At 42.2% G+C, this 20,538-nt stretch overlaps 1 protein-coding gene across 4 annotated transcripts; it reads left to right on the forward strand.

Moving 5' to 3' along the window:
* The first annotated feature begins 745 nt into the window (after positions 1 to 745).
* PCTP (phosphatidylcholine transfer protein) lies at positions 746 to 10,704 on the forward strand. 4 transcript variants are annotated; one of them, XM_030506519.1, is made up of 6 exons: positions 746 to 812; positions 3,727 to 3,844; positions 7,655 to 7,734; positions 8,053 to 8,224; positions 8,906 to 8,973; positions 9,465 to 10,704. In XM_030506519.1, exons 2-6 carry the CDS (start codon positions 3,802 to 3,804, stop codon positions 9,528 to 9,530), a joined length of 429 nt encoding a protein of 142 aa, XP_030362379.1. In that variant the 5' UTR covers positions 746 to 812; positions 3,727 to 3,801; the 3' UTR covers positions 9,531 to 10,704. The 4 variants fall into 4 exon arrangements, with proteins under 4 accessions (XP_030362379.1, XP_030362376.1, XP_030362377.1 ...); XM_030506516.1 differs by lacking the exon at positions 746 to 812 and adding an exon at positions 1,007 to 1,184; XM_030506517.1 differs by lacking the exon at positions 746 to 812 and adding an exon at positions 1,010 to 1,184 and having other exon boundaries at positions 3,730 to 3,844.
* Positions 10,705 to 20,538: the final 9,834 nt, after the last annotated feature.

Raw genomic sequence — 20,538 nt, forward strand, 5'->3', positions numbered from 1 at the left:
ATTAGAAGACAGCTGTCATGAAAACAGGCTTACAACTCCAGGGAGAAAACCTGCTTTAGCCTCTTACATTTTGATGACCTGAATGCTTTGGCTGCCTGTGCCAGCCTCACACATTAGCATATTGTTATAGTTGGTGTGATCAGCAGGAGCCTGAGTAGGATGTGAGGAGCGTTCCCATCAGTAGGCTCCTTCTGCGAAGGAGCTCAGGCCAGTGACAGTTTTGTCCCCTTCCATCCTGTCCACCCCAGTCCACTGTGGACCAGAGCTTGCTCCCACCTCTCTTTGCTGCTCACTTTGCGAGTTGGCTGGGGTGTGCCTGTGTCCAACACACCTACCAGCTGCTGCACAATGTTTGTGGGTGCTTTATACATGGAATCACAGAACGCTTTGGGTTGGAAAGGATCTTAAGATCATCTAGTTCCAGCCCCCCTGCCAGGGGCAGGGGCACCTTCCACTAGACCAGGTTGCTGCAAGCCCTGTCCAACCTGGCCTTGAATACTGCTGGGGATGGAGCATTCACAACCTCCGTGGGCAACTTGTGCCAGTGCCTCACCACCCTCACAGTAAATAATTTCTTCCTTATATCTAACATAAATCTCCCATTTAAGTTCCTCATATGAACTGCCCATAAGGAAAACTGCTTTTTAAAATGTGAAAATACATATACAAAAATACACGTGCCCATAGAGACTCTTCAGCCTTAGTCTTGGGGGACACCCAAAAGGCAAAGCCCTGAGCGACACACAGGCAGAACCTGGCCCTGTTCTGGCACCGGACAGAAGACACGGACATTTAAACGCTGCCTCTCCCAGGTGCCGCTAAACCGAGACCTTATGGTGAAACCGGAGAAGCCACGGGGCGAACGTCCACACCGGCACACCCCACGTCCTCCGCCCCCTGCACCGTCCTGGTCCCGCGGCCCCGCAGCCCTCCCCGGCAGCGCGGCGGCCCCGGGGCGCGACGGGGGCCGGTCGTGCGGCGCGGAGGGGCGGTGCCGGCCATTGGCCCCGCGCTCGCCGCCGCCGCCGCCGCGGAGAATGGAGGCGCCGGCGCTGCGGGGCTTCCCCGAGGAGCAGTTTCGGGCCGCCTGCCGGGAGCTGGACCAGCCGGCGCCGGCGGCGGGGGGGCCCTGGCAGCTCCTGGTGGAGAGCATGGGTGTGAGGATCTACCGGCTGTACGACGAGGTGGGCGGGCCGGGGGCGCTCCCCCCGCGCCGGGGGCGGCCGTGCCTGGGCCCTGGCCGGATCTGAGCCCCTCGGGAAGCGCCCGCGGTGGGGAGCGGGGCTGGGGGCGCGGAGGGCTGGGGCAGCGGAGCGGGCAGAGCCGCCGGGCCCCGCGTAGGGCCGGCTGCGGCCCGTTGCCCGTCCAGGCGCCCCCGGCCTCGGCTCGGTTTCTCCAGGCTCCCGGAAAGCAGCTTTCAGGGTAATGCTGTTAAATGCTGATGAGGAAGCGGCCGCGCTGCGGTGAACGCCGCCCCAACAGGCGGTGCGCCGCGGGAACCCGCAGCCGGTGAGGCCCTTAAAGCTGGTTAACAGCCGGTGCGTGGGGACATTCCTGCTGGAAGGTGCTCCCGGCCTTCGCTCTGCAAGTCCACTCTAGCAGTGGTAGTTTGGGAAGCTGAAGGCAGCAATTATGTTTCTTGTTGCCTTCTCTTTCCACCTTCTCTGCAGGATACACAAATAGATCTGGGCTTTCCAGCTCCGTCCTGTATTTCAACCCACTGATTGAAAACCTGAAATGTTCCGTTCCTGGTTTAGCTTTCTTATTGTAAATTGCTGGTTTTATTGAATGTCTGTTTTACCTCCTTTAAGGTATACTGTTCACTTCTCAGATCACAATCAGTTATTTCATACTGTTATCAAAATCCTACCTTCTTTAGTAGAAGACATTTAGTGATGTATGCCACGATTTGTCTAGCAGTGGAACAAATAGGTTGGGAGAGAAGAACAGCATAATTTCTTGATCTGTCTTGAGTGACAGTATGAGAACTTGAAAGCTACAGATGTAAGAATGGCTGAACGGACGTTAGGAGCCTACTTTTGAATGTAAGGTAGAGTCCCATATGTTAAGTCAGGACATTAGATAGTGCAACCCTTGCACTCTCTCTTTAGTGACTTCTGAATTATGTGATAGTAAATGACATTGCTACAGCTCTATTTTAACCTCTGATGGAGGGTTTACCTATAACAAAAGTGCTTTAAAGACCTATATTGTTTGCATATCTTTTGATAATCCTCAATGAAAAAGTATTCCAGGCACTTCCAGCTACTGTTGGGTGCAATGTGAAAGCTTTAGAAACAAGCAATACAATGTAATAGTTTGTTGTCCTAGAAGTGTGGAACTGTAGCCTGCCCTCACTATAAGGTACAAAGCAGACACTTCTGTGTCTTTGAGGCAAGCTCTTATAGCTTAAATAAGAAAATTGCTGCATGGCTTTCGTCTGTCAAACAGATTAAGAGAAAGCCAAAGGATGCGAAGGATGGGTGAGTGTCCTGATGAGCAACGAGCTTGGCATGTCCACTGCAGAATGAAAGGTTTGGGTGAGCTTGGTTTGTTGCCTCTCAAGATGCAGTCACAATCAAAATCCAGGAAAAGAATACGAACAGTAGTTTCGAAGGCCTGATGTTGTGCTTTGGCATATGCTGTTGGCTCTTGGCTCAATTTCAGGTGTGATATTTTAAACATGTTTTTTTTACCTTGTGAAAATAAACGTGGAAGCCTTTAACAAAGATGATAGGAATGCATGGGACTGCACAGGTGCTGAACAGTTCAGGTCGGAAGCTTGTGATTGATGCTTCAGTGAAACCACAGTAAGGATGAGTAGCTGAAGAATCTTGGTCCCATTATTATCTTCTGGTACATCAGTTCTTCATCTTCTGAGGTTGATTTGTGAAGGGGAGGGGAAGAAGAAGAATCAACCATTCACTGACAGAATGTTGTATAATCCTTCCCTCCCTTGAGAATGCTTGAATTTGACTCCTACGCTGTATATTCAAAATACTCTCATTGTTTTAATTTAGTCCTGAACTGGTACTAACAATAGTACAAATGTTGTTCTATAGGCACAGATGGAGTTTCCATATGTTGAGAGTAACATTAAAAGTGTTAACATAGGAGATATCCTGCCCCCAACCCCTTCAGTGCAGACAGCTTTCAGAAAGAAAATAGCTGATAAATACTGAAGGCAGCTATAATAGTGCATTGTATATAAGCATGAACATTGTAAAGCATTCTTGTATCACAGCTTGAAGGATAAGCACACCTACTTTGCTGGAAAGCTTATTCCAGATGGTGCAGTGCTTGGTAACCTCCTGGGAATGGCTGGGATTCTTAAGCATGTTATATAGGATCTGGAGGCTTTGCTTCTGGTAAGCTTTGGTGTGGGCAGGATTTATTCTACACTGACCACTGGAGATAGAAAGTGGCATGTGTGTGAAGAAACATGCTCCCTTTGGAAAGACTTATGAAGTAAAAGGGTGCTGGTGTAAGGGAAGGAACAACCATTGTGAAGGGCAGGTCAGCCTGTCTGGATTTACACTTTCATGTGTAGATCAAAAAGTCAAGAGGTTAAAGACTGAATCTCACATTGTTTTTTGAACACTTCTTTCACAGCTCTTGGGCAGATTTGTACTATGTGCCCCACCTAACTTCCTTCAGCTGTTCTCCCTGCTGCAGAGTGCTTCCCTTTCCTGTGTGACTTTTCCTCTCCCCATTCTGTTTCCACAGCAGTCAGGACTTTATGAGTATAAAATCTTCGGTGGTCTTGTTGACTGCTCCCCAAAGCTGTGTGTGGACGTCTATATGGACTTAGATTTCAGAAAGCAATGGGATCAGTATGTTAAAGGTAAGCTCCTCTAGGCCATTTAAATGCAAGCTTTATGTCCACATTGACCCTTCCTACCAAAACTTTCTTCAGAGGTATTTTAAAGTTGCTGCATCCAAAGACTTTGGGCTAGACTTAAGTATCTTAAGGTCGCACTCTGCAAATGTGCAAGTAAATGCTGACATGATACAGCTGATACCTCATCACCATACAGCCTTTTTCTGGAGTGAATTCTTTCCGTGTTGATTAAAGCATATCATTGGCATCACTTTTTATGCCGGAGCACCTTGTGGATTCTAGTTGTTGTAATTCCTAAGTTAGATTTTAGTAGATGTTCTGGGGAGCAATGGAGATGGTACCTTTTGTGCATCTTTGCATACTGCAGCGGAGCAGTGCAATCACAGAATCGTAGACCACCAGATTGGATCCAGGATCATCTGGTCCAACCTTTCTTGGCAAAAGCAGAGTCTAGACAAGATAGCCCAGCGCCCTGTCCAGCTGAATCTTAAAAGGTGTTGGGGAATCTACTACTTCCCAGGGGAATTATCTCAATGGCTGATTGTCCTCATTGGGAAAAGTTTTCCTCTGGCTGGCACCAGTTTAATGCATGATGGAGTGTCTTCTGAAAGTATTGGTTGTTCTTGGCACTTTTTACAATCAGAAATGGGTGTATTGAGAGAATAGTTGGTGACTTTGGGCTTTTACAGAGAAAGGAATAACTTAGTTGTGTTTATTTCATGTTATCTGTGAAAAAGGGAGTTCAACCTGGGTACCCATATCATGTTAAAACATCTGAAGTCAGCAGTGACAGGGCAAGGATTCAGCTGATGTAGGCATCTGGTAATCCATTTATTTTAAAGATGGGAAGCCTTTCCCTGTTAAGCCTGTGCGTAAAATCAGTTCAGGCCAGTAAAAATGAAACATGGTCAGAGTGCTTTGCTGAACAAAGAACACTGTTAAAGACCTTAAAGAACTGTTAAATGTTGTGCTTGTTAAGTCTAGGGCAGCTCTGTGGTGAATGATTGCTGGTGATGCCTTTGGCTGTATTGATACAGAACCACATGCTTGACTTGTGTCAGTACTTGGTCAAGCTTAAGAAGCTGTGTCTTCATTAGGAAGTGTTATTTGTCAAAATGGGCGATTGATTTCTTGTAGCAAAGGTCACTTTGCCATTAATGAAACAAAAACAGCCAGAGTGGATTCAACATTATCATACTGATGTAAAAATACTGTTACCTTGATTAACTTCAGTAGTCTTCAAGTGCATTTAGGAGAACTGAATCCTTCTTAAACAAACACTGGGGTTTTTTTGTAATGCCTTCTTAAAGAAAGGAAAGGAAGCAGTTGGGGGAAGCTACACCCTGAAATGAAAAACTAGATAATGTTGCAGAGCTGGCGTTTACATCCTTGCTGACCACGTATGTTCATCTGTGAATTTGTGCTTGTGCTGTCCAGTGTCCAGTGTTTCACAGAAGTTAACTCTTGGAAGGTTACAAACATAATGTTAATGCTTTCCTTTTAGCTTAACAATTGACACAAACCCACCCTTCTTCAGAACTGTACACGGGATGAAACAGTGCCAGCAAATGTTTTCAGTGTAAATTATATAAGCTTGGGTTTTCTCCTTTCACATTTAGGGAGAAAAACCAGACCACTTCAATTCAGAGCCTTCTTGCTCTTTGTTTTACTGATTGTATTCCTTGTTGCTCTTAGAGCTATGAATAATGGCAGTGTAAAGAAGAGTGCTCTGCTGAACTGCTGGCTGGCATTGAAATAAAAACGTGACCAGAGTAGAAGTAGCTGCCTTTTTAGCTGAAAAGATAACTGTTCCTGCACAAAGCATAAGAGGAACTAATCTCTGTCCTCTACTTCTGTTCAGCAAAACTCTTTCTGAAGGCCTGACTGGAGGCAGATATGGGCAGGATTCCTGCAAGTGCTTCAGAGGGTTGTTCTTTGATGTGTTCTTGCCCAGGGTTTGCCTGAGGCCTCAGAAATTTTGGTACCAGTCTGTTACTATTGTTGCATTGCTGTTAGTAGCCTGGCTATTTCCAAGTCAGGCTCTTGGATATCCCCAAGATGTGGACATTCTGAGGCCACATTCTGAGTGCTGCAGCTGCCAATCCAGCAGGGAAGCTGTGACTAAACCGTGGATTAGTGACTGAGGTACCATATGCTTCCGTGGCATGATCCAGAATGGCTGGGCCAGAGCTATATTGAAACCTGCTACTTCTGATTGCAAAGTTGAACTCATACTTCCCAACAGTTTAATGGTAATAATTGACTGCTAAAGCAGCTATACCTATTATGAATAAAAGAGAATTGTGATCTGTTGTAGTAATGCTAAGTGAAGAAAATGCACTGTATTCTGCTTTTGTCAGAAACTGTTCACTAGTATTGACAGACTAAAGTGAATACAGGTGGGACACAGCTTACCTATTGTGTTTCTAATGTGTTTGCAAATACAAAGGTAGGTGAGTTAGTGGCTAACAATTGCATTGAGGTCTTTAAAATACTGTCTTAATCCCTTGGAGGAAGGAAAGCTCTGCAGTTAGGAATGAAAGTAAAGCTAATAGACCAATGTTCCACTGACCTCTGGTGGATAGCATAATGCTGTAGCTTGTTACAGCACAGTATTGTGTATCCAGAACTGCTGCAACCTGGAGAAGAGGAAGAGGTGTTTTTGTGGGTGACAGCTGGCTTGGAGGGCACACTGACAGAAGCCTGGTTTGGAACATGTTACGCAGGGGAAGAATCTCCCATCAGTGACACTCTTCCTGCCTTAGCAATGAGAGTATCAGTCTGTTCAGCCTTATTTTCCAAAGAACCCCGCTGAAAGTGATGTGCAGGTGCATCAGCTCTGCAGGATATACAGCACCTCAGGCAGGTCTGCTCCAGAGGAAAAGACCACTCTGACTGTTCATGTGAACCACCTCTCTGGATCACACCCATGATAACGCACCCATGTAATGACCAGTCCCTAACAAACAGGAATTCACTTGGCTCAGCCCCATGGCTTGTCAGGTCCATTCCCCTGATAACGGCAGTTACTGCCTCAAGGGAAGAAGCTGTACGGTAGACAGCTTTTCCAGCTCCATTATGCAGTTTGCTTTGAACTGTTTTCTTCTCCTTTATGCCACTTGCTGTCTGGCTGAGTCACTGCCATGTTTTAGGGGTTATTCTTAGATTTTTTTCCTATTCATCTTCCTTCTGACTGTGTTTCCAGGCAGACTAAAGGTGTGATGAAGGCTCATAAACTGCTCAAGCTTCTTGTTCACTGTTGCCTGTATATTCTGCTGTGAAATTCCTAATACCTTTTCCAAACTTCATTAATCCCTCATATAAGACTTCTTACATGACAAGTGCTTGTCCTAGTTCCATGTTAACTCAGAATCATTTACAAGGATAGTGACATGCTTGTGCAAAAGCATACTGTACTGTTGGCTCAGATTTCTACAGAATATGGACAGATGAGGGAAAAGCTTTGAGAGGGAAAGGCTGTGGATGAGCTGACTGTCTGAAAGGAATTTGACTCTGCCTCCTCCCCAGAATTGTTCTGGTTTTGTGGTTTGTTTGGGTCTTTTAATCAACTAATTCAATAGCAGCAGAAAACCAGGCCACCTATTTTTGTGTATTTGGTTACACAAAACGACCCTGCTACAGAACTCTTTCTAATGCCTTCTACTGTTACAACTTTACATACGTATCAATTTTGGCATAAGGATGCCATGGAAAATGTGTTCATGTCAGAAATCTGAGCAGTTCTTGATGCCATCTATGATCCTGTTGCAGTAGAAATTAAAAATATCTAACCATCTTCCTTTTTCACTGCAGAACTGCATGAGAAAACATACGATGGTGAAAAAGTAATCTACTGGGAAGTGAAGTACCCTTTCCCTCTCTCAAACAGAGATGTATCCTTTCATGCTTTTTGTTCTCTTGCACTCTTTTGTCACTTGGGCATCCAGGGATCCCAACAGTGTAGTGATTCTACTGCTCTGCTGCTCATCATCTAAGAGCTTGCAGTCCTCATGTCACATGAATATGTACAGCATGAAGGAGAGTGGGGGTACCTCTTCCCACACACAGCTAAAGCTCACATAACTGGATTGAATCCTGTAGAAGCATAAGAAATAACTTGAAGGGGCTGGTGTTTGTAATGGAATTCACTTGTCAATTCATCATTTGTCAAACTGACACTGTTTTGACATGCCTCCTCAACTTGAACACAGTACGTCTATATCCGTGAATGCCGAGAGATGGATGTTGCTGGGCGGAAGGTCTGGGTGGTGTTAGCTCGGAGTGTGTCTGTTCCTCAGTGCCCCGAGAAGCCCGGTATTATCAGAGTTAAAAACTACAAACAAAGCCTGGCAATTGAAAGTGATGGCAAGACTGGATCTAAAGGTAAGAGGTCAGGAAGGTGTGATCACAAGTCATGTAGCTGAAGAATGTCTGTATTAACAAAATGCACAAAGAGGAAGACTGGAAATTTTAACCTAAACCCAGGTACTGTGAAAGTGGATGTACTGAGCACTGGGAGTACTTTAAAATGAATGAAGCTTTTAGAAATGTCCAGTGCAGTGTGCAGTGTTAAGAATCTTTTATTTAACGGGCTGAGTAGTTAAGAATAAACTACTGACCACTTCATTCTGGCCCCCCATTTCTCTTCCTGCCATCCGGTTCAGTTGGGTAGAGTCTGATGCTGGCTGCAGTCTTGTGAACTCAGCAATGATTTAAGTGTCAGGTTTGACAGATGTATAGATTAAAGGGTCTGCCTAGAGCTTGACTCCTGTCTGAGATCAGTCCTTTAAACACAACCTTATTTTATAAGACATGCTGCCTAAAATAGTTTGCAATAGTCTAAATTAATATTATGGCCCTGTCGAGCTTCCCAGAGGTTGCCTGGGAATAGCTGTGCTTATTTCACATTCCACTTCAGCACAAGTTGACTTTTTTGTGAAGAAATGAGAGCAGAACTGTTGTACTTGATGCCTAAGTCATGCACGCCGACAGCTGCTGTCATATGGTGTTAGAGACCCAGGCTGTGGCAGGATAACTTTCTGGTAACTTCTCTCTCCTCTCTAGTCTATATGTACTATTTTGATAATCCTGGTGGCATGATCCCGTCGTGGCTGGTGAACTGGGCTGCCAAGGTAAGTAAAGGCTGACAGCACAATTGTTTTTGGCGAATCTGTTTCAAACAGTGCATTCACTGCATCATACCTGTCTTCTGCATGTTGGGTAGAATTATATTCTTTCTGAAATGGATGTATTGACCCGTGTAGCTTTTACACAGTCCCATTTTTAGATAATCGCTACTGTCTGCTCTCATGGCAGTTGTCTTCATTTTTGGTTTTGTTTTTTAACTCCTGTCGAATTCCTTTGGTTGGTCAACCAGGCAGGTACATTTCTGCAGCAAAACCAACAAACCCATCTTCCAGAGCATATGTGGATAGCCTTAACACAAGGAAACTTCAATAATGCAGTTTGTTCATGAAGTACGAAAGGAACAGTCTGCTGCTGATCTTAGAACTGTCCTGTATTTGTTAAAGGCTTTGATTTATACAGTGGGAATTCTCATCCTGCTTGTAGTTTCTCTTGACTCCATTATGCAAGAATGACTTTTCCACTTTTCTCTTTACAGAGTGGTGTGCCTGCTTTCTTGAAGGATATGCAGAAAGCTTGCCATAATTATTCTAAGAGCACGTAGGTCAAAGTTCATCTCAATTGCTTAATTCCTAGAGCTCTGCACTTACAGGAGTGGCTATTATGTATTACACTGGATAAAATCTACCTCTAATACTGGAAAGAATTTTATTATAGTTGGTTTATGCCTTGAATTTTATTAGATCTTTGTTTCCCTCTCCAACTGAAGAGTTAGCCGCTAACAAGGTAACAGCAGCATCAGCTGCATCCTTTGGAAAGAACATAAATTGAGCCTTGTCCCTCATGCTTTGCTTCTGCTGATTGTCACGTGCCAGCCAGAGGAGTTCTGTTGTCTCAAATATTATATCCTTGGACAAGAGACAACGATCTTGCAAGGAAAAACATCTGAACTTGGACTGAAAAATCTCTGCATGTGTGGCCTGGATCTGCCTTTGTGGCCTTGCAGTGTGGCTGCCTACTGAAACTGGATAATGGAACTTGGTATTGCTTAGGAGGAAACACTTTTGCTACTCAAGTTTTTAATTCTTAAACTGTCTGTGTGCTATAAACCTATAAAATGCTGGTAAATACAGGTAAATTACTAGAAGTCTGCATCAGGAATTGGAGCTCTGCATTACGATGCTTGTTTATGGTGGCTTTAAGCCCAGAGCTAAAAGGACTTGTGCCTAAAGCCTTGCATTCACATCTCAATACCCCTGCATGCAAAGTAAAAACCATTAGCTGTGTCCAGCTAGAAAAAAGGAGGAGTTGGCTTCCATGTCTAATTTAATGGGAGCAAGTTATGTCTTCAGAGTCAGTACCTTAGCTAGAAAGCAGCTTGGGTACCAGTTTGAGACTGGAAGTAATTTTAAATTGGATGCCTGCAACTGATTGAGTGAACTTGATGTGAAATTTGGGCTAGCTTGCGTTTTGAAATGTCATGCTGCTGTGAAGAATGGAACTCTAATTTTGGATGGTGATCCACTGAAAGCACAACTGGGCAGGACATTACATTTGCAGCACCTTTGCAGGGGGCAGAGGGGTGGTGGAGTGCATAAAAGATGAGAAGGGCTCAATCTCAGGGATTTAACATGTTCTGCATTGTTACTGAATCTAATCCTGCTACTGAACATATCTCGTAATGGGGTAGCTCTGTCCTGTTAAAAAATAAATGGTTGGAGTGATTGCCTTTATACTTTGTGTACATATTCATTTCCAATAAATCATTATTCCATCCATGCAGTGTTCTTGTTCCTTCTCTCAAGTTCAAGAGTGGCCACGCTGGGCAGGTCACAAATGACAGCCTGATACCGTGGGCTGCTTTTTAAAGGCTTTTGAAAGAATAATTAAGTAGGATTCCGTGTGTTCAGAAGAGCTTGCTGCCAGCAGTTTAGGCATTTTTCAAGTGTTTTTGACTCAGAGACCATTGCAGAATTGAATATGACAGTGTTAGACAACTTTCAATCCATTTCAAATTTAGCTGTCACATTTTTTTCTCCAGCAGATAAAGAACAGTCATGGAGAGAGAATAGTTTTGAAGCATAATTCTTTTCCCATAGTTTTTGTACATGTGTGCTTACTGGAGGTGAAGCCAAATTTTTACGTATTTGTACTGAAAATGAATTATCGCCGTTATACCAAGAATATGATGGTGTTCCACCTGAGTATATCAATTCTCCAGTTATATTTTTTTGCAGTGTTTAAACAAAAAATACCTTCAGAAAGCATTTTAACAGTGTGCTGAGGCTGTAGGAATTCAAATGTCATAAGCAATCACAGGAATACCACAAGCTGCTTTTGAACAGCAAGATGCGAATACAAGTTATGTCCTGAAGCCAAGCAGCAGTGGTGGGACTGGGGCGGTTGTCCTAAAAGAAGATAGGAAAGGAAAACGAACTGGTTTAGACTTGACGTAACAGAACTTAAGAAGGGGACCAGCTGAGGATGGATCTTCCTGGAACAATGATGCAAACTAAGTCATTTCCAGTTCCTTCTGAACGAAACTGACCTCTGTGCCGCAGTACAAACCCTGTCTGTAACTGTGAACCTACCTTAAAACATAGACTTTCAAGAACTGTGTGCCTAGCGAGCTGAGTACATGCACAGAGGTGAATCATGTACAGATGAGGGGGGTGTTTTCATCCTTTTTCTCCAACCAATCCATAATTTTGTTGAATAAAGTGAAAGCAGGACAGAAAGCATTTTATATTCATAAATTCACCATCATATCTTTGTCATTCCGGCTGTTCGTCAAGACAAGCTGTACATTTTTCTCCAATGGGCTGGAGTAAGACTGAGCATTCAAGAGAGTGAATGGCTCCATTGTGAATCCTGCTGAAAACCTGATTTCCTACAGACCTCACACAGAGAATACAGAATACACAGCTCTGCTCATGTATCCTTATTAAACCATTGCACAGGCAGCTTCTTGAGCTGTACACAACTTTCCAAATTAAACCACATTTGATTAAACCGTACTTACTGAAAACAGCTCTGCCTCTATTTATAAGCAACTAACTAGTGATGCAAGATGAATGCAAGATCATATCTTCTGTAAATTTAGGTCCCCACGGGCTTTCAGAGTGACACTTCTGTTTATTTGTGTTACTACACCTATCTGGTATTACTAGGGGGAAAAAAAAGCAGTTCCAGTTTTGTGCGATGTGGCTTCTTATTGAAATGGGAGATTAAAACCAGGAAGAAAGTGTTGGTATTTTGCAGTCTTTGGGTGCTAAGACATTCATAAAGCATTTTAGAGCTTTATTTGTGACTGATTGAATATTGACCTTGTATATATTATCCATGCATCATGTGAACTGTTCTGGATAGCTTGAATGGAAATTTACCTGCTGTAATGGTTTTAAGTTGTTCTGCACTATGAGTTCTAGTGCACAGGTTACAAAAATGGACACCCCCCTTCCCATGCTGTTTGTTAATGTAGCACCTGAAGTTACCTTTCTCTTCCCATCAGCTTGCCTGAGAAGAGAGCACAAGGTTTGTTCTTTTAGAGTGATCTGTTGTAAACTTAGGGTTGTTTAGAATGGAGCGTTTCTGTTAGATGATGATTGAGCCTCTCATCTTCTATATCCCTCCCCCATTAACAGCTCGGTAGGTATCACACTACAGATTCATAGGGACTAAAGAAGTTTTCCTAGTGGCCAAATAGAACTGGAGAAATGCTGTAGCTTCTGTCAATAAACAGGTATTTGATCCAAAGTGCAATAATCAGACTTTCCATAAATCAGAATGAGCTTTGGATCTATTCTCATATAGAGTTTTTGTTTTAAAATTACCAGCTTTTAAAGAACCATATTTTTCTTGTTCTTCACATAAAGAAGTGGCTCTTCTGGGGGACGGCTGCTCACCCATGCCCTGTTTCCATAAGGAGTGATGTTATAACAAAGTGAATATAAACCAGTCTTCCACATTGTGTTCTAGTCATTCGAATCCATTCGTTCCATGTGATCGTGCTGTAAAACTATTGTATTTGAGTTGGAAGGTAAAGCAAAGGAAAGATTCTGAGTAACCCAAAGTCAACATAGTGAATGATGTCAGATATGCAATCACTGCAGTGCTGCCTCTCAGAAGATGGTGTGTAAAGGGAAACACAAGTTGTCTTTGCTCAGGAAACATCTGGTTGATACTTCATTTCTCAAGCAGGTTGTTGGCTGTTTTTATCATTTAGTGGAACAGAAATGTGGGAAGACAGGGGGATAGGCTTCTGGTATTAGTGCACACTAGTAGATAATGTATCTTTGCACCAACACTTGCTTTCCATTCTGTTCATTTTCTATGTATAAAGAACATATTCAAATGGGATCTAATGGTATTTAGATTTCACTTAGCTGAGAGTAATCTCTCCCTGAGCATGGATTTGCTTTCCCCTAAACAGGAGAATAATTCATAACCAAATTTGGTGCCTCACTGTAGTCTTCTGATCAGAGAGGACTACTAGACTTTCATACGGAGCACTTTTTGGTTTTCATTCCTCTCTTAAAGGTTAAAAGACACTGAAAACTTTCATGCAAAACCAGAAAGGAAGGCTTATGACAGGAGGTAAATTGTTGTAAGTCGAGATGGACTGTATAGAAGATAAATGCTTGTTGGGGAGCAACAACAAGAATAAATCTCTATAACGTGATGAGTTTTGCTGGAACTTTTTCATAACTCTCTGGCTTATAACTCCAGACTTGGGAGGAGTCCTGACCAGTAAGATAAAGAGAGCTGGTGTTTAAGCATCCAACTAATTCTTTTCTGCAGCTGCCAATCAACGTATGAATTAGCATTACATATGAACAAATATGCACACATGAAGAGAATGTCACCTTTCTCAGTTCAGCATTCTCTGTTCTTTGAGAACTTGACCATAAACAAGCAATTCTCATCTGGAATTTGGATTACAAAAGTGGCCTGGAGTCCTGCTTTGAGACAGGAACATTTTAAATGGGAACAACTCTACACTGGAAACCTTCGTTTCCAAAGTAAGAACAACTGCATCCTGTGAATAAGTGTTTCAGTGGAACATGCCATCGTAAGCAATTACATTGAAGGGCCTTGAATATAAATATTAATTTTAGCCTTGTGAAAAATTTCCTGCACCCCAGCTGTGTAAGCAGTTAAACTGAACGCTGTGCCTGCAGTTGAAGCACGAGTACCTGAAACATTAAGATTTGAGTTTGCCTTTGTCCTCACTGGATTTCATGCAGATCTTTAGATTTTTCTAAGGCCTATTTCATTACTGGAAGCAGAAAAGGTCCTGTTATGGGCTTTGTGACACTGGAAGTGTCAGCTTTTGCCCCAGGCTTAATTCTCTTATTATTCCTCATCTATTAAAGAAATTCCTGAGAATGAATCACTTTATTAGACTGTGTTGTTCCTGAAATGACAAGTTTCAGATTGTAGCACTTCTCCGATAATACATAAGGCCAAGGATTACGTCTGTACATACTTTCAGGAGGTGCCTGCTGTTCAGTTACAAGGATCACTGCACTTCTGCCTAAGCATATCTTGAAAGGTTTTCAGTCTTCCCCTATTTCACCTAGAGTTGTGGGGGGTTTGGCTTTTAATATTCCTAGTGCATATACATATCTTTCAAAGCATGATAGAAGTTGTAATTGGTTGTAAATGGATGTTCCATATTCAGTTGAAACTTGGAGCCACGGTTTAAGAATGGGTTTGAAACAGTTTTTATTAAGACCAAGCTGCTGCTGTGCGTTTTAGAAGTTAATGTGTTTTCTCAGCATGGAAGTCATATAATTGATTTGTATATTTGAGTTGAGAGCACGATCCCACAAGAAGCCAAAATTGCCTGGCCAACCGTTTTGTCCTGTGCAAGGCTCATATGATGCTGTTCACCTATTCAAATAAAAACAAACAGTAGGAACATTTCTTCAGCAGGAAATTACTTTGACACTAAAAGGGTCTATTGTCTGAGTGTGAGGTGGGTACGTGAAATGGTACATTGCCTTCCACTCATTTTTTGTCTTAACATGGGAATAAACTGACCCTTGATAACATTTGAGGTGTGGTTGTAGGAACCATGAAGTTGAGAACATTATCGCTGAATAATGAACTCGATTAATTCACTACCGTGACAGGCAGCATGTCAGTAGTTTAGAAAAAGGACCTTAAAATCCATTTGGAACAAGTTAGAGAGTAAGAATAAACAAGTAGTCTGAGGACCCTTTAAGGTCTTTCAGCAAAGACTGGCCTAGAAATACCTGCCAAATCACCAAATGCAATTACAGGCATCACATAATATAAATTACTCCCTTTCACAAGCATGTGTTTAACCCATCTTCTCTTTCAGACTAGTAATCCTGTATGCTGAATATCTTTGCTAGTAAGTTCATTGTGAACATATGACTTGAGTAGAGAACTAACCTTGCCCTTCATCATTTTTATGATCAGCAAATATCAGAATGTTTCATGACAGTATAAAGGAAGTGTTTTTTCACAGTGGTGCTAATCAGCAATGAAAGGAGTTGGTGTGAGAGACTTGAAATCTATGGTTTTGGAGATACTCAAAGCTCAGCTGGACAAGGCCCTGGGCAATTTATTTGACCTTGAAAGGAGAGCCAGCTTTAAATCTGGTGCTGCACTGGGCTGCAGGCTGGACCAGATGATGAGATGATCCTTTATGTCCCTTCCAAGTTGAATCATTATATGACTTTCAATAATGATAAATCCAGGCGATTACAGTGTGAATCCTTCTGAGAAGGGAGTATAATTTTCTTTCCAAATGCTGTTATTTAACAGACCAACTTGAATGAGCTAAATTCCTATGATACACACTGAGATGCACAAGTATATGAAAATCTTATAATCAAGATCTGTATTAGAAACAGGTACACTCACATTTTTGACAAGGTGCTTCTGTAGGCTTACATTATTGCTTTAGTTTAGTATTTTAACTAAAATTATTAGTAGAAATTGGTGAGAAATCTGGGAAATATAAACTAAATAAATGAGACTTTCTGAATCTTTGCTAGTGAAGCTTCAAGTAATAAATACAGTATTGAGTGCAAATACGGTAACTGCTTTTGGAAAGGGACAGGAGTAGCAGGCAAACTGAGGCTGTGCTGCACACTCAGGAAAGTCACTGAGACTCTCTTTTTGTCAGATATATACCAGTCATATTTAATTAAAATTAATATTACAGGATATTTAGTGTTAGTAAGTAGACTCTTCACCAGACCTGTTGCTCCTTACCTGCTTAATTCAATACTGAGCAGCAGAGATTAAGAAATTGTGTTGATTCTATAGTGTACTTCCCTCTAACTGGTCCAATGAGAGATATTTACTGGTGAATACAATGTTCTTTACTGTCACATGCCTTTCCCTTTCGCTTCCCCCTTCAATACTGTGTCAACATTTGGGATGAGCCCAAATCCTAATGTGTGATCTGACCTTCTGACATCTTAGCCCAGTCAGCTACCAACTTAGCCATGCTTCCTGCTCTGGAGAGTAAAGCACAAACATCACTCTCAAGGATCTTCTTCTACCCACCTATTATTTTTGTGCCTGTCAGTGCTTGTGTATTCTACTGTATTATAAAAATCTTGGATGCATTTTCATTCCCCAAATATGTATGTGGATCTATATCTGGATTTATGTGGGAATAAGAATTATGCCTTTTGGAAGTGGTAACTGTTGAACTAAGAAAAATGAAGGGGAAAATTACAAACTGGACTGAAATCAGTATTGAATATGAAATTATGTTGGTCAGCATCAAGCAGCATTCTGGAAATAGAACAGTTTTGTGTTTAAAATGACATGATAAAGTATATGCACTATATTTTATAATAAACCAGGGCATTTCTTCAGGTACATTTGTCTCATTTTTCATTAAGCGTAGACATATTTTGAAATCATGACATTCTTGGTTTGTGCCAACTAATCAAAGAACAAAATTGTTTGCTAGAGTCCCAGAAAATAGTCTTCTGGCTTTTAAAACGTATTAGTTTAGCACTGTAGCACTAATGGAAACACCAAGCTCTTAGGGCATTCTCCCCTACATAAGTTTCCTGTTTTCTCCTAGTACTTTTAAAGGTTAAAAGAAATTACCTGCATTGCTCCACCCTTGCCTTGCACAGAGGCTCCAATTCAAACACCCTTTTGTTTTGGAGTAAGAAGTTCATTGCCTAGAGTAGCAAACAAGGAGGAAAACAAGAAAGGTTCCTCTTGAACTCAAGTGGCAGTATCAGCAGTAAGCCTTCAGCAGCTTCCACAGCAGAGATCAAATGAATGAAGCACCAGTACGCTGGGATAGTGCAGGCTATTTTTGGTAGTGAAGCTCATCTGCTTCCCTGGGGATATTAGAGGAAATGCAGACAGTGTGGAAGGCTGTTCTGATGTCACATGCTTTTAGGTGGGTTAAAAGGCCAATACTGAGCGTTTCACTTTGGATTTCTCTCCGGCAGCTGCTGTTTCTCAAGCATGGTGGTGGGTTTGCCTACGTCACCTACACTGCCTCATAAACAACAATTTGTTTCAAGTACTAATGAAGTCTATAATGTGGCAAAAGTGCATAAATAAGCAGTTGAATAAGTACAGATTTTTCACTCAGCTTTAAAAGATACTGAAAATCTACTGGATTAGTTTCAAATGCAAATCGAAAATATTGAAGCTTTACCCCATCATTTTCATCCCACTTTTCAAATTTTAATTATTAAAGTAAAATGGAGCTAGAGAAAGATGCAAAAAGGGGATAGCAGCAAGGGAAATGAATCTGCAGGTTGGGAGGAAAACTGGGGCGATGCTCCAGCTGTCATGGAAAAAATAAGGAAAACAGTATTTTTCTTTTGTGAAACAAATTCAACATTTTTCAGCTACAAACAGCCTGTTCCACTGCTGCAAAGCAGCTAATACTCTGCACAAAACAGAGACAAGGTATTAAAACTGCAGAAACAAGTAACTCCCTCCCTCTCTCCCAGCTGTATGGCACAAGCAGCAGTGGAAAGTGACCCGCTGACACTGTTTAAGAATTGAAGATTGGCTTCACTCCATTGTATTACTTCCCTCCCATCAGAGCTCTGAGAAGAATCCTGCCTCTTTCCCCCACTGACTTGGGTCGATTCTGCCTGTGTTGAAGATTTGCTGTACAGGGCAGGTACAAAAATGTTTATCTCTCCAAACTGTTTATGATAGTGCCTAGTAAAGAGACTGAAGTCCCATTTTGAAGCCAGCAATCTCAAAGTAAAGGAACCCTGTCTGCCACATTACTTCAAATACTATTTTGTTTTATTTGTATGGGAAGGCCACAGTTTGGGAAACCAAAAGGCTAGAAATAAATACATTTATTATCATCCTAACTTAGGCTTCAGTCGAGCTATCTAGAGAGCTAACAGCATCTGCACAGGAAAGAAGATCTTTAGCTATTGTACTTAAGACAGCAGATACTGATTGTTTGAGGATGCTGACAAATAAACCCAGTATGTCCTGATCCAGTGGATGCTATTGCTCAACTGGCAGCCTCATTGTCTTACAGAGTGACCTTGCACATGCAGCCCGGTGAGCCAACTGGCAGAGGCTGCAAGCACAGGGTTACTGACTCTGAAATGTGGCAAAGGGGAAGGAAACCAGCAATACCTACGCACAGAAAGGCATGCCTGTGAAGTAAATGAGGGCAAAGCAGCACCTGGAAAAGGGCAGTAAATAGAGCTTCATAGTGAGGAAAGACTAGAGGAAACCGGGTACCCAAACACAGTAGAACCAGGAAGGCATATCAAAGCACTAGGAAAGGGCCACAGGTACAGCCTAACAAACAAGGGCACCACCGGGTACATGCTGCTCACTGCTCTGGGCAGGCTCCAGCACCAGGGATTTGGGACATAGAAGCAATGTGGACACACTATCAGTTCTTTTGTTTGTTTATCTGAAAAGTCACATCAGCATTTGGTTTCCTTTTTCCTGATACTTTCCTGATTTTTCCCACAGGGTTGGAAAAAGACCAGAAAAATTAAAAGAAATGGGATTTGGTTTAAAAGAACCAGAAGTATTTTGCTAATTCATGTTATTCAGAGGCTAAAGTACAGCTGGGAAGTGAAAGAAGTAGGATGTGGCCATTACTGGAAGAAAAGACTCTGCAAATTCTGAGTTGGGAGTCTTGGTTCGTGGGAAGGACCCTCACTCAGGTCTGTGTGAGCATCCACTCACACAGACAGAGGCACATTCTGGTGTGTTACACAGAAATGCCACCCTGCACCTTCACTGTCCATGAATCAGAAAGCTCAACACAGTATCTTCAAAATTGTATCAATACGCTCCTTACACAAACTCACACGCACAAAACATGGATTTCTGTCAGCTGATAGTAAGCATCTTAGAAAACACGTTCCCTAACTTCTTAACCATGAAGACTGCAAATGTGTTGAAACCCAAGTAAATACAAAGATTTGGTGACTGGAAGTTTTAAGTCTCCCCCAGATCATGATGAGCTCTCAACCTTGCTTTTAGAAATATCAGTTACAGTCTGCAACTGCCCATTGTAAACACAGGGTGAAGTCCTACATAAGACAGTGGGAGTTTTGCTTTGCCTCCCACCTACCCAGTCTCCTTTCAGTTCCTGTTCATTTCCAATGTAAGAGTTTATCTTAGAAATTTTTGCTGGTCACCATGTGAACAAGGAAGCACCTTCATGTACTACTAATAAAACGCAATGGATGAAATGCTATTTAGTGTTTCAAACTTCTAGCTGATAATATCTTTTGGATTATTAGACAAAACTGCCTAGATTAACATGAAATATTCCTTCTGCTCCTCTCCAAATTCACCAAGTGCTTTGCATTTCTTTAAGCAAATGAAAAATTTGACTGATTTCTTTATTGCAATAGCTGTTCTGTCCTTGTTAGGTCTGATTTAACACCTGGATCTTTGCAGATCCCAAGATCTGGAGCAGTACCTGCTTGCCTATGACTTCATCTGCACTCAGCCATACATTCTGATGTCTTCTCAGTACCTCACTCTTCCCTTATTCAAAAGTGACAGAGCAGTCACCTAGTAGAGTATCCCCACCAGCCTCTTTGCTATGCTTACAAGCGAGCTGTGGATTTTCTACTACACGACCTACTTTTTCTCTGCTTCAGGGTTTATGTTTACTAAATCTTTACAATGCTTTAACATTAGGCACTCTTCTAAGCCAACCTGAAACGAACAGCCCTTAGAAACTTGTCACATTTTCTAAATCACTTTCCAATATGCACAGCAGAGATTACAAAAAAAAGTGTCATTTTGCCCTCCTGAAGAGAATCACTGAGAGTGGAAGAAGGGGAAGAATCTACAGATAAACTCACCTCAGGAGATGTGTGTCTAATCAACTTGTTAGGGCTATAAATTATTCTCCAAACGTGAGCAAAGTGTATTTTTAAACATTCAGTGATTTCATCAGTTTAAACAGCGCCTGTGAGGAGTTAGCGGGTTTTTTTGGTGACACCTTGTGGTGATGATTGTATAAAACAAAGTTCATGCAAAACAAAAATCACAGCCTGTGGCATCACCGAGCTCTGAATTTAGCATTTGCTTCTTGCTTTGTGAAATTGTGGCAGTGAAACCTGTCACAAATTGTGCACAAT

This window comes from Strigops habroptila, chromosome 14, assembly GCF_004027225.2.
Source record: "Strigops habroptila isolate Jane chromosome 14, bStrHab1.2.pri, whole genome shotgun sequence".
Classification (NCBI taxonomy): Eukaryota; Metazoa; Chordata; class Aves; order Psittaciformes; family Psittacidae; genus Strigops; species Strigops habroptila.

Excerpts from the sequence above, each read along its gene's own strand:
- PCTP (XM_030506516.1), top strand. The coding sequence starts at position 1,038 with ATGGAGGCGCCGGCGCTGCGGGGCTTCCCCGAGGAGCAGTTTCGGGCC. Across the intron at positions 7,735-8,052 it reads TCCCTCTCTCAAACAGAGAT|TACGTCTATATCCGTGAATG; the intron begins GTATCCTTTCAT and ends ACTTGAACACAG. Across the intron at positions 8,974-9,464 it reads TGGTGAACTGGGCTGCCAAG|AGTGGTGTGCCTGCTTTCTT; the intron begins GTAAGTAAAGGC and ends TTCTCTTTACAG.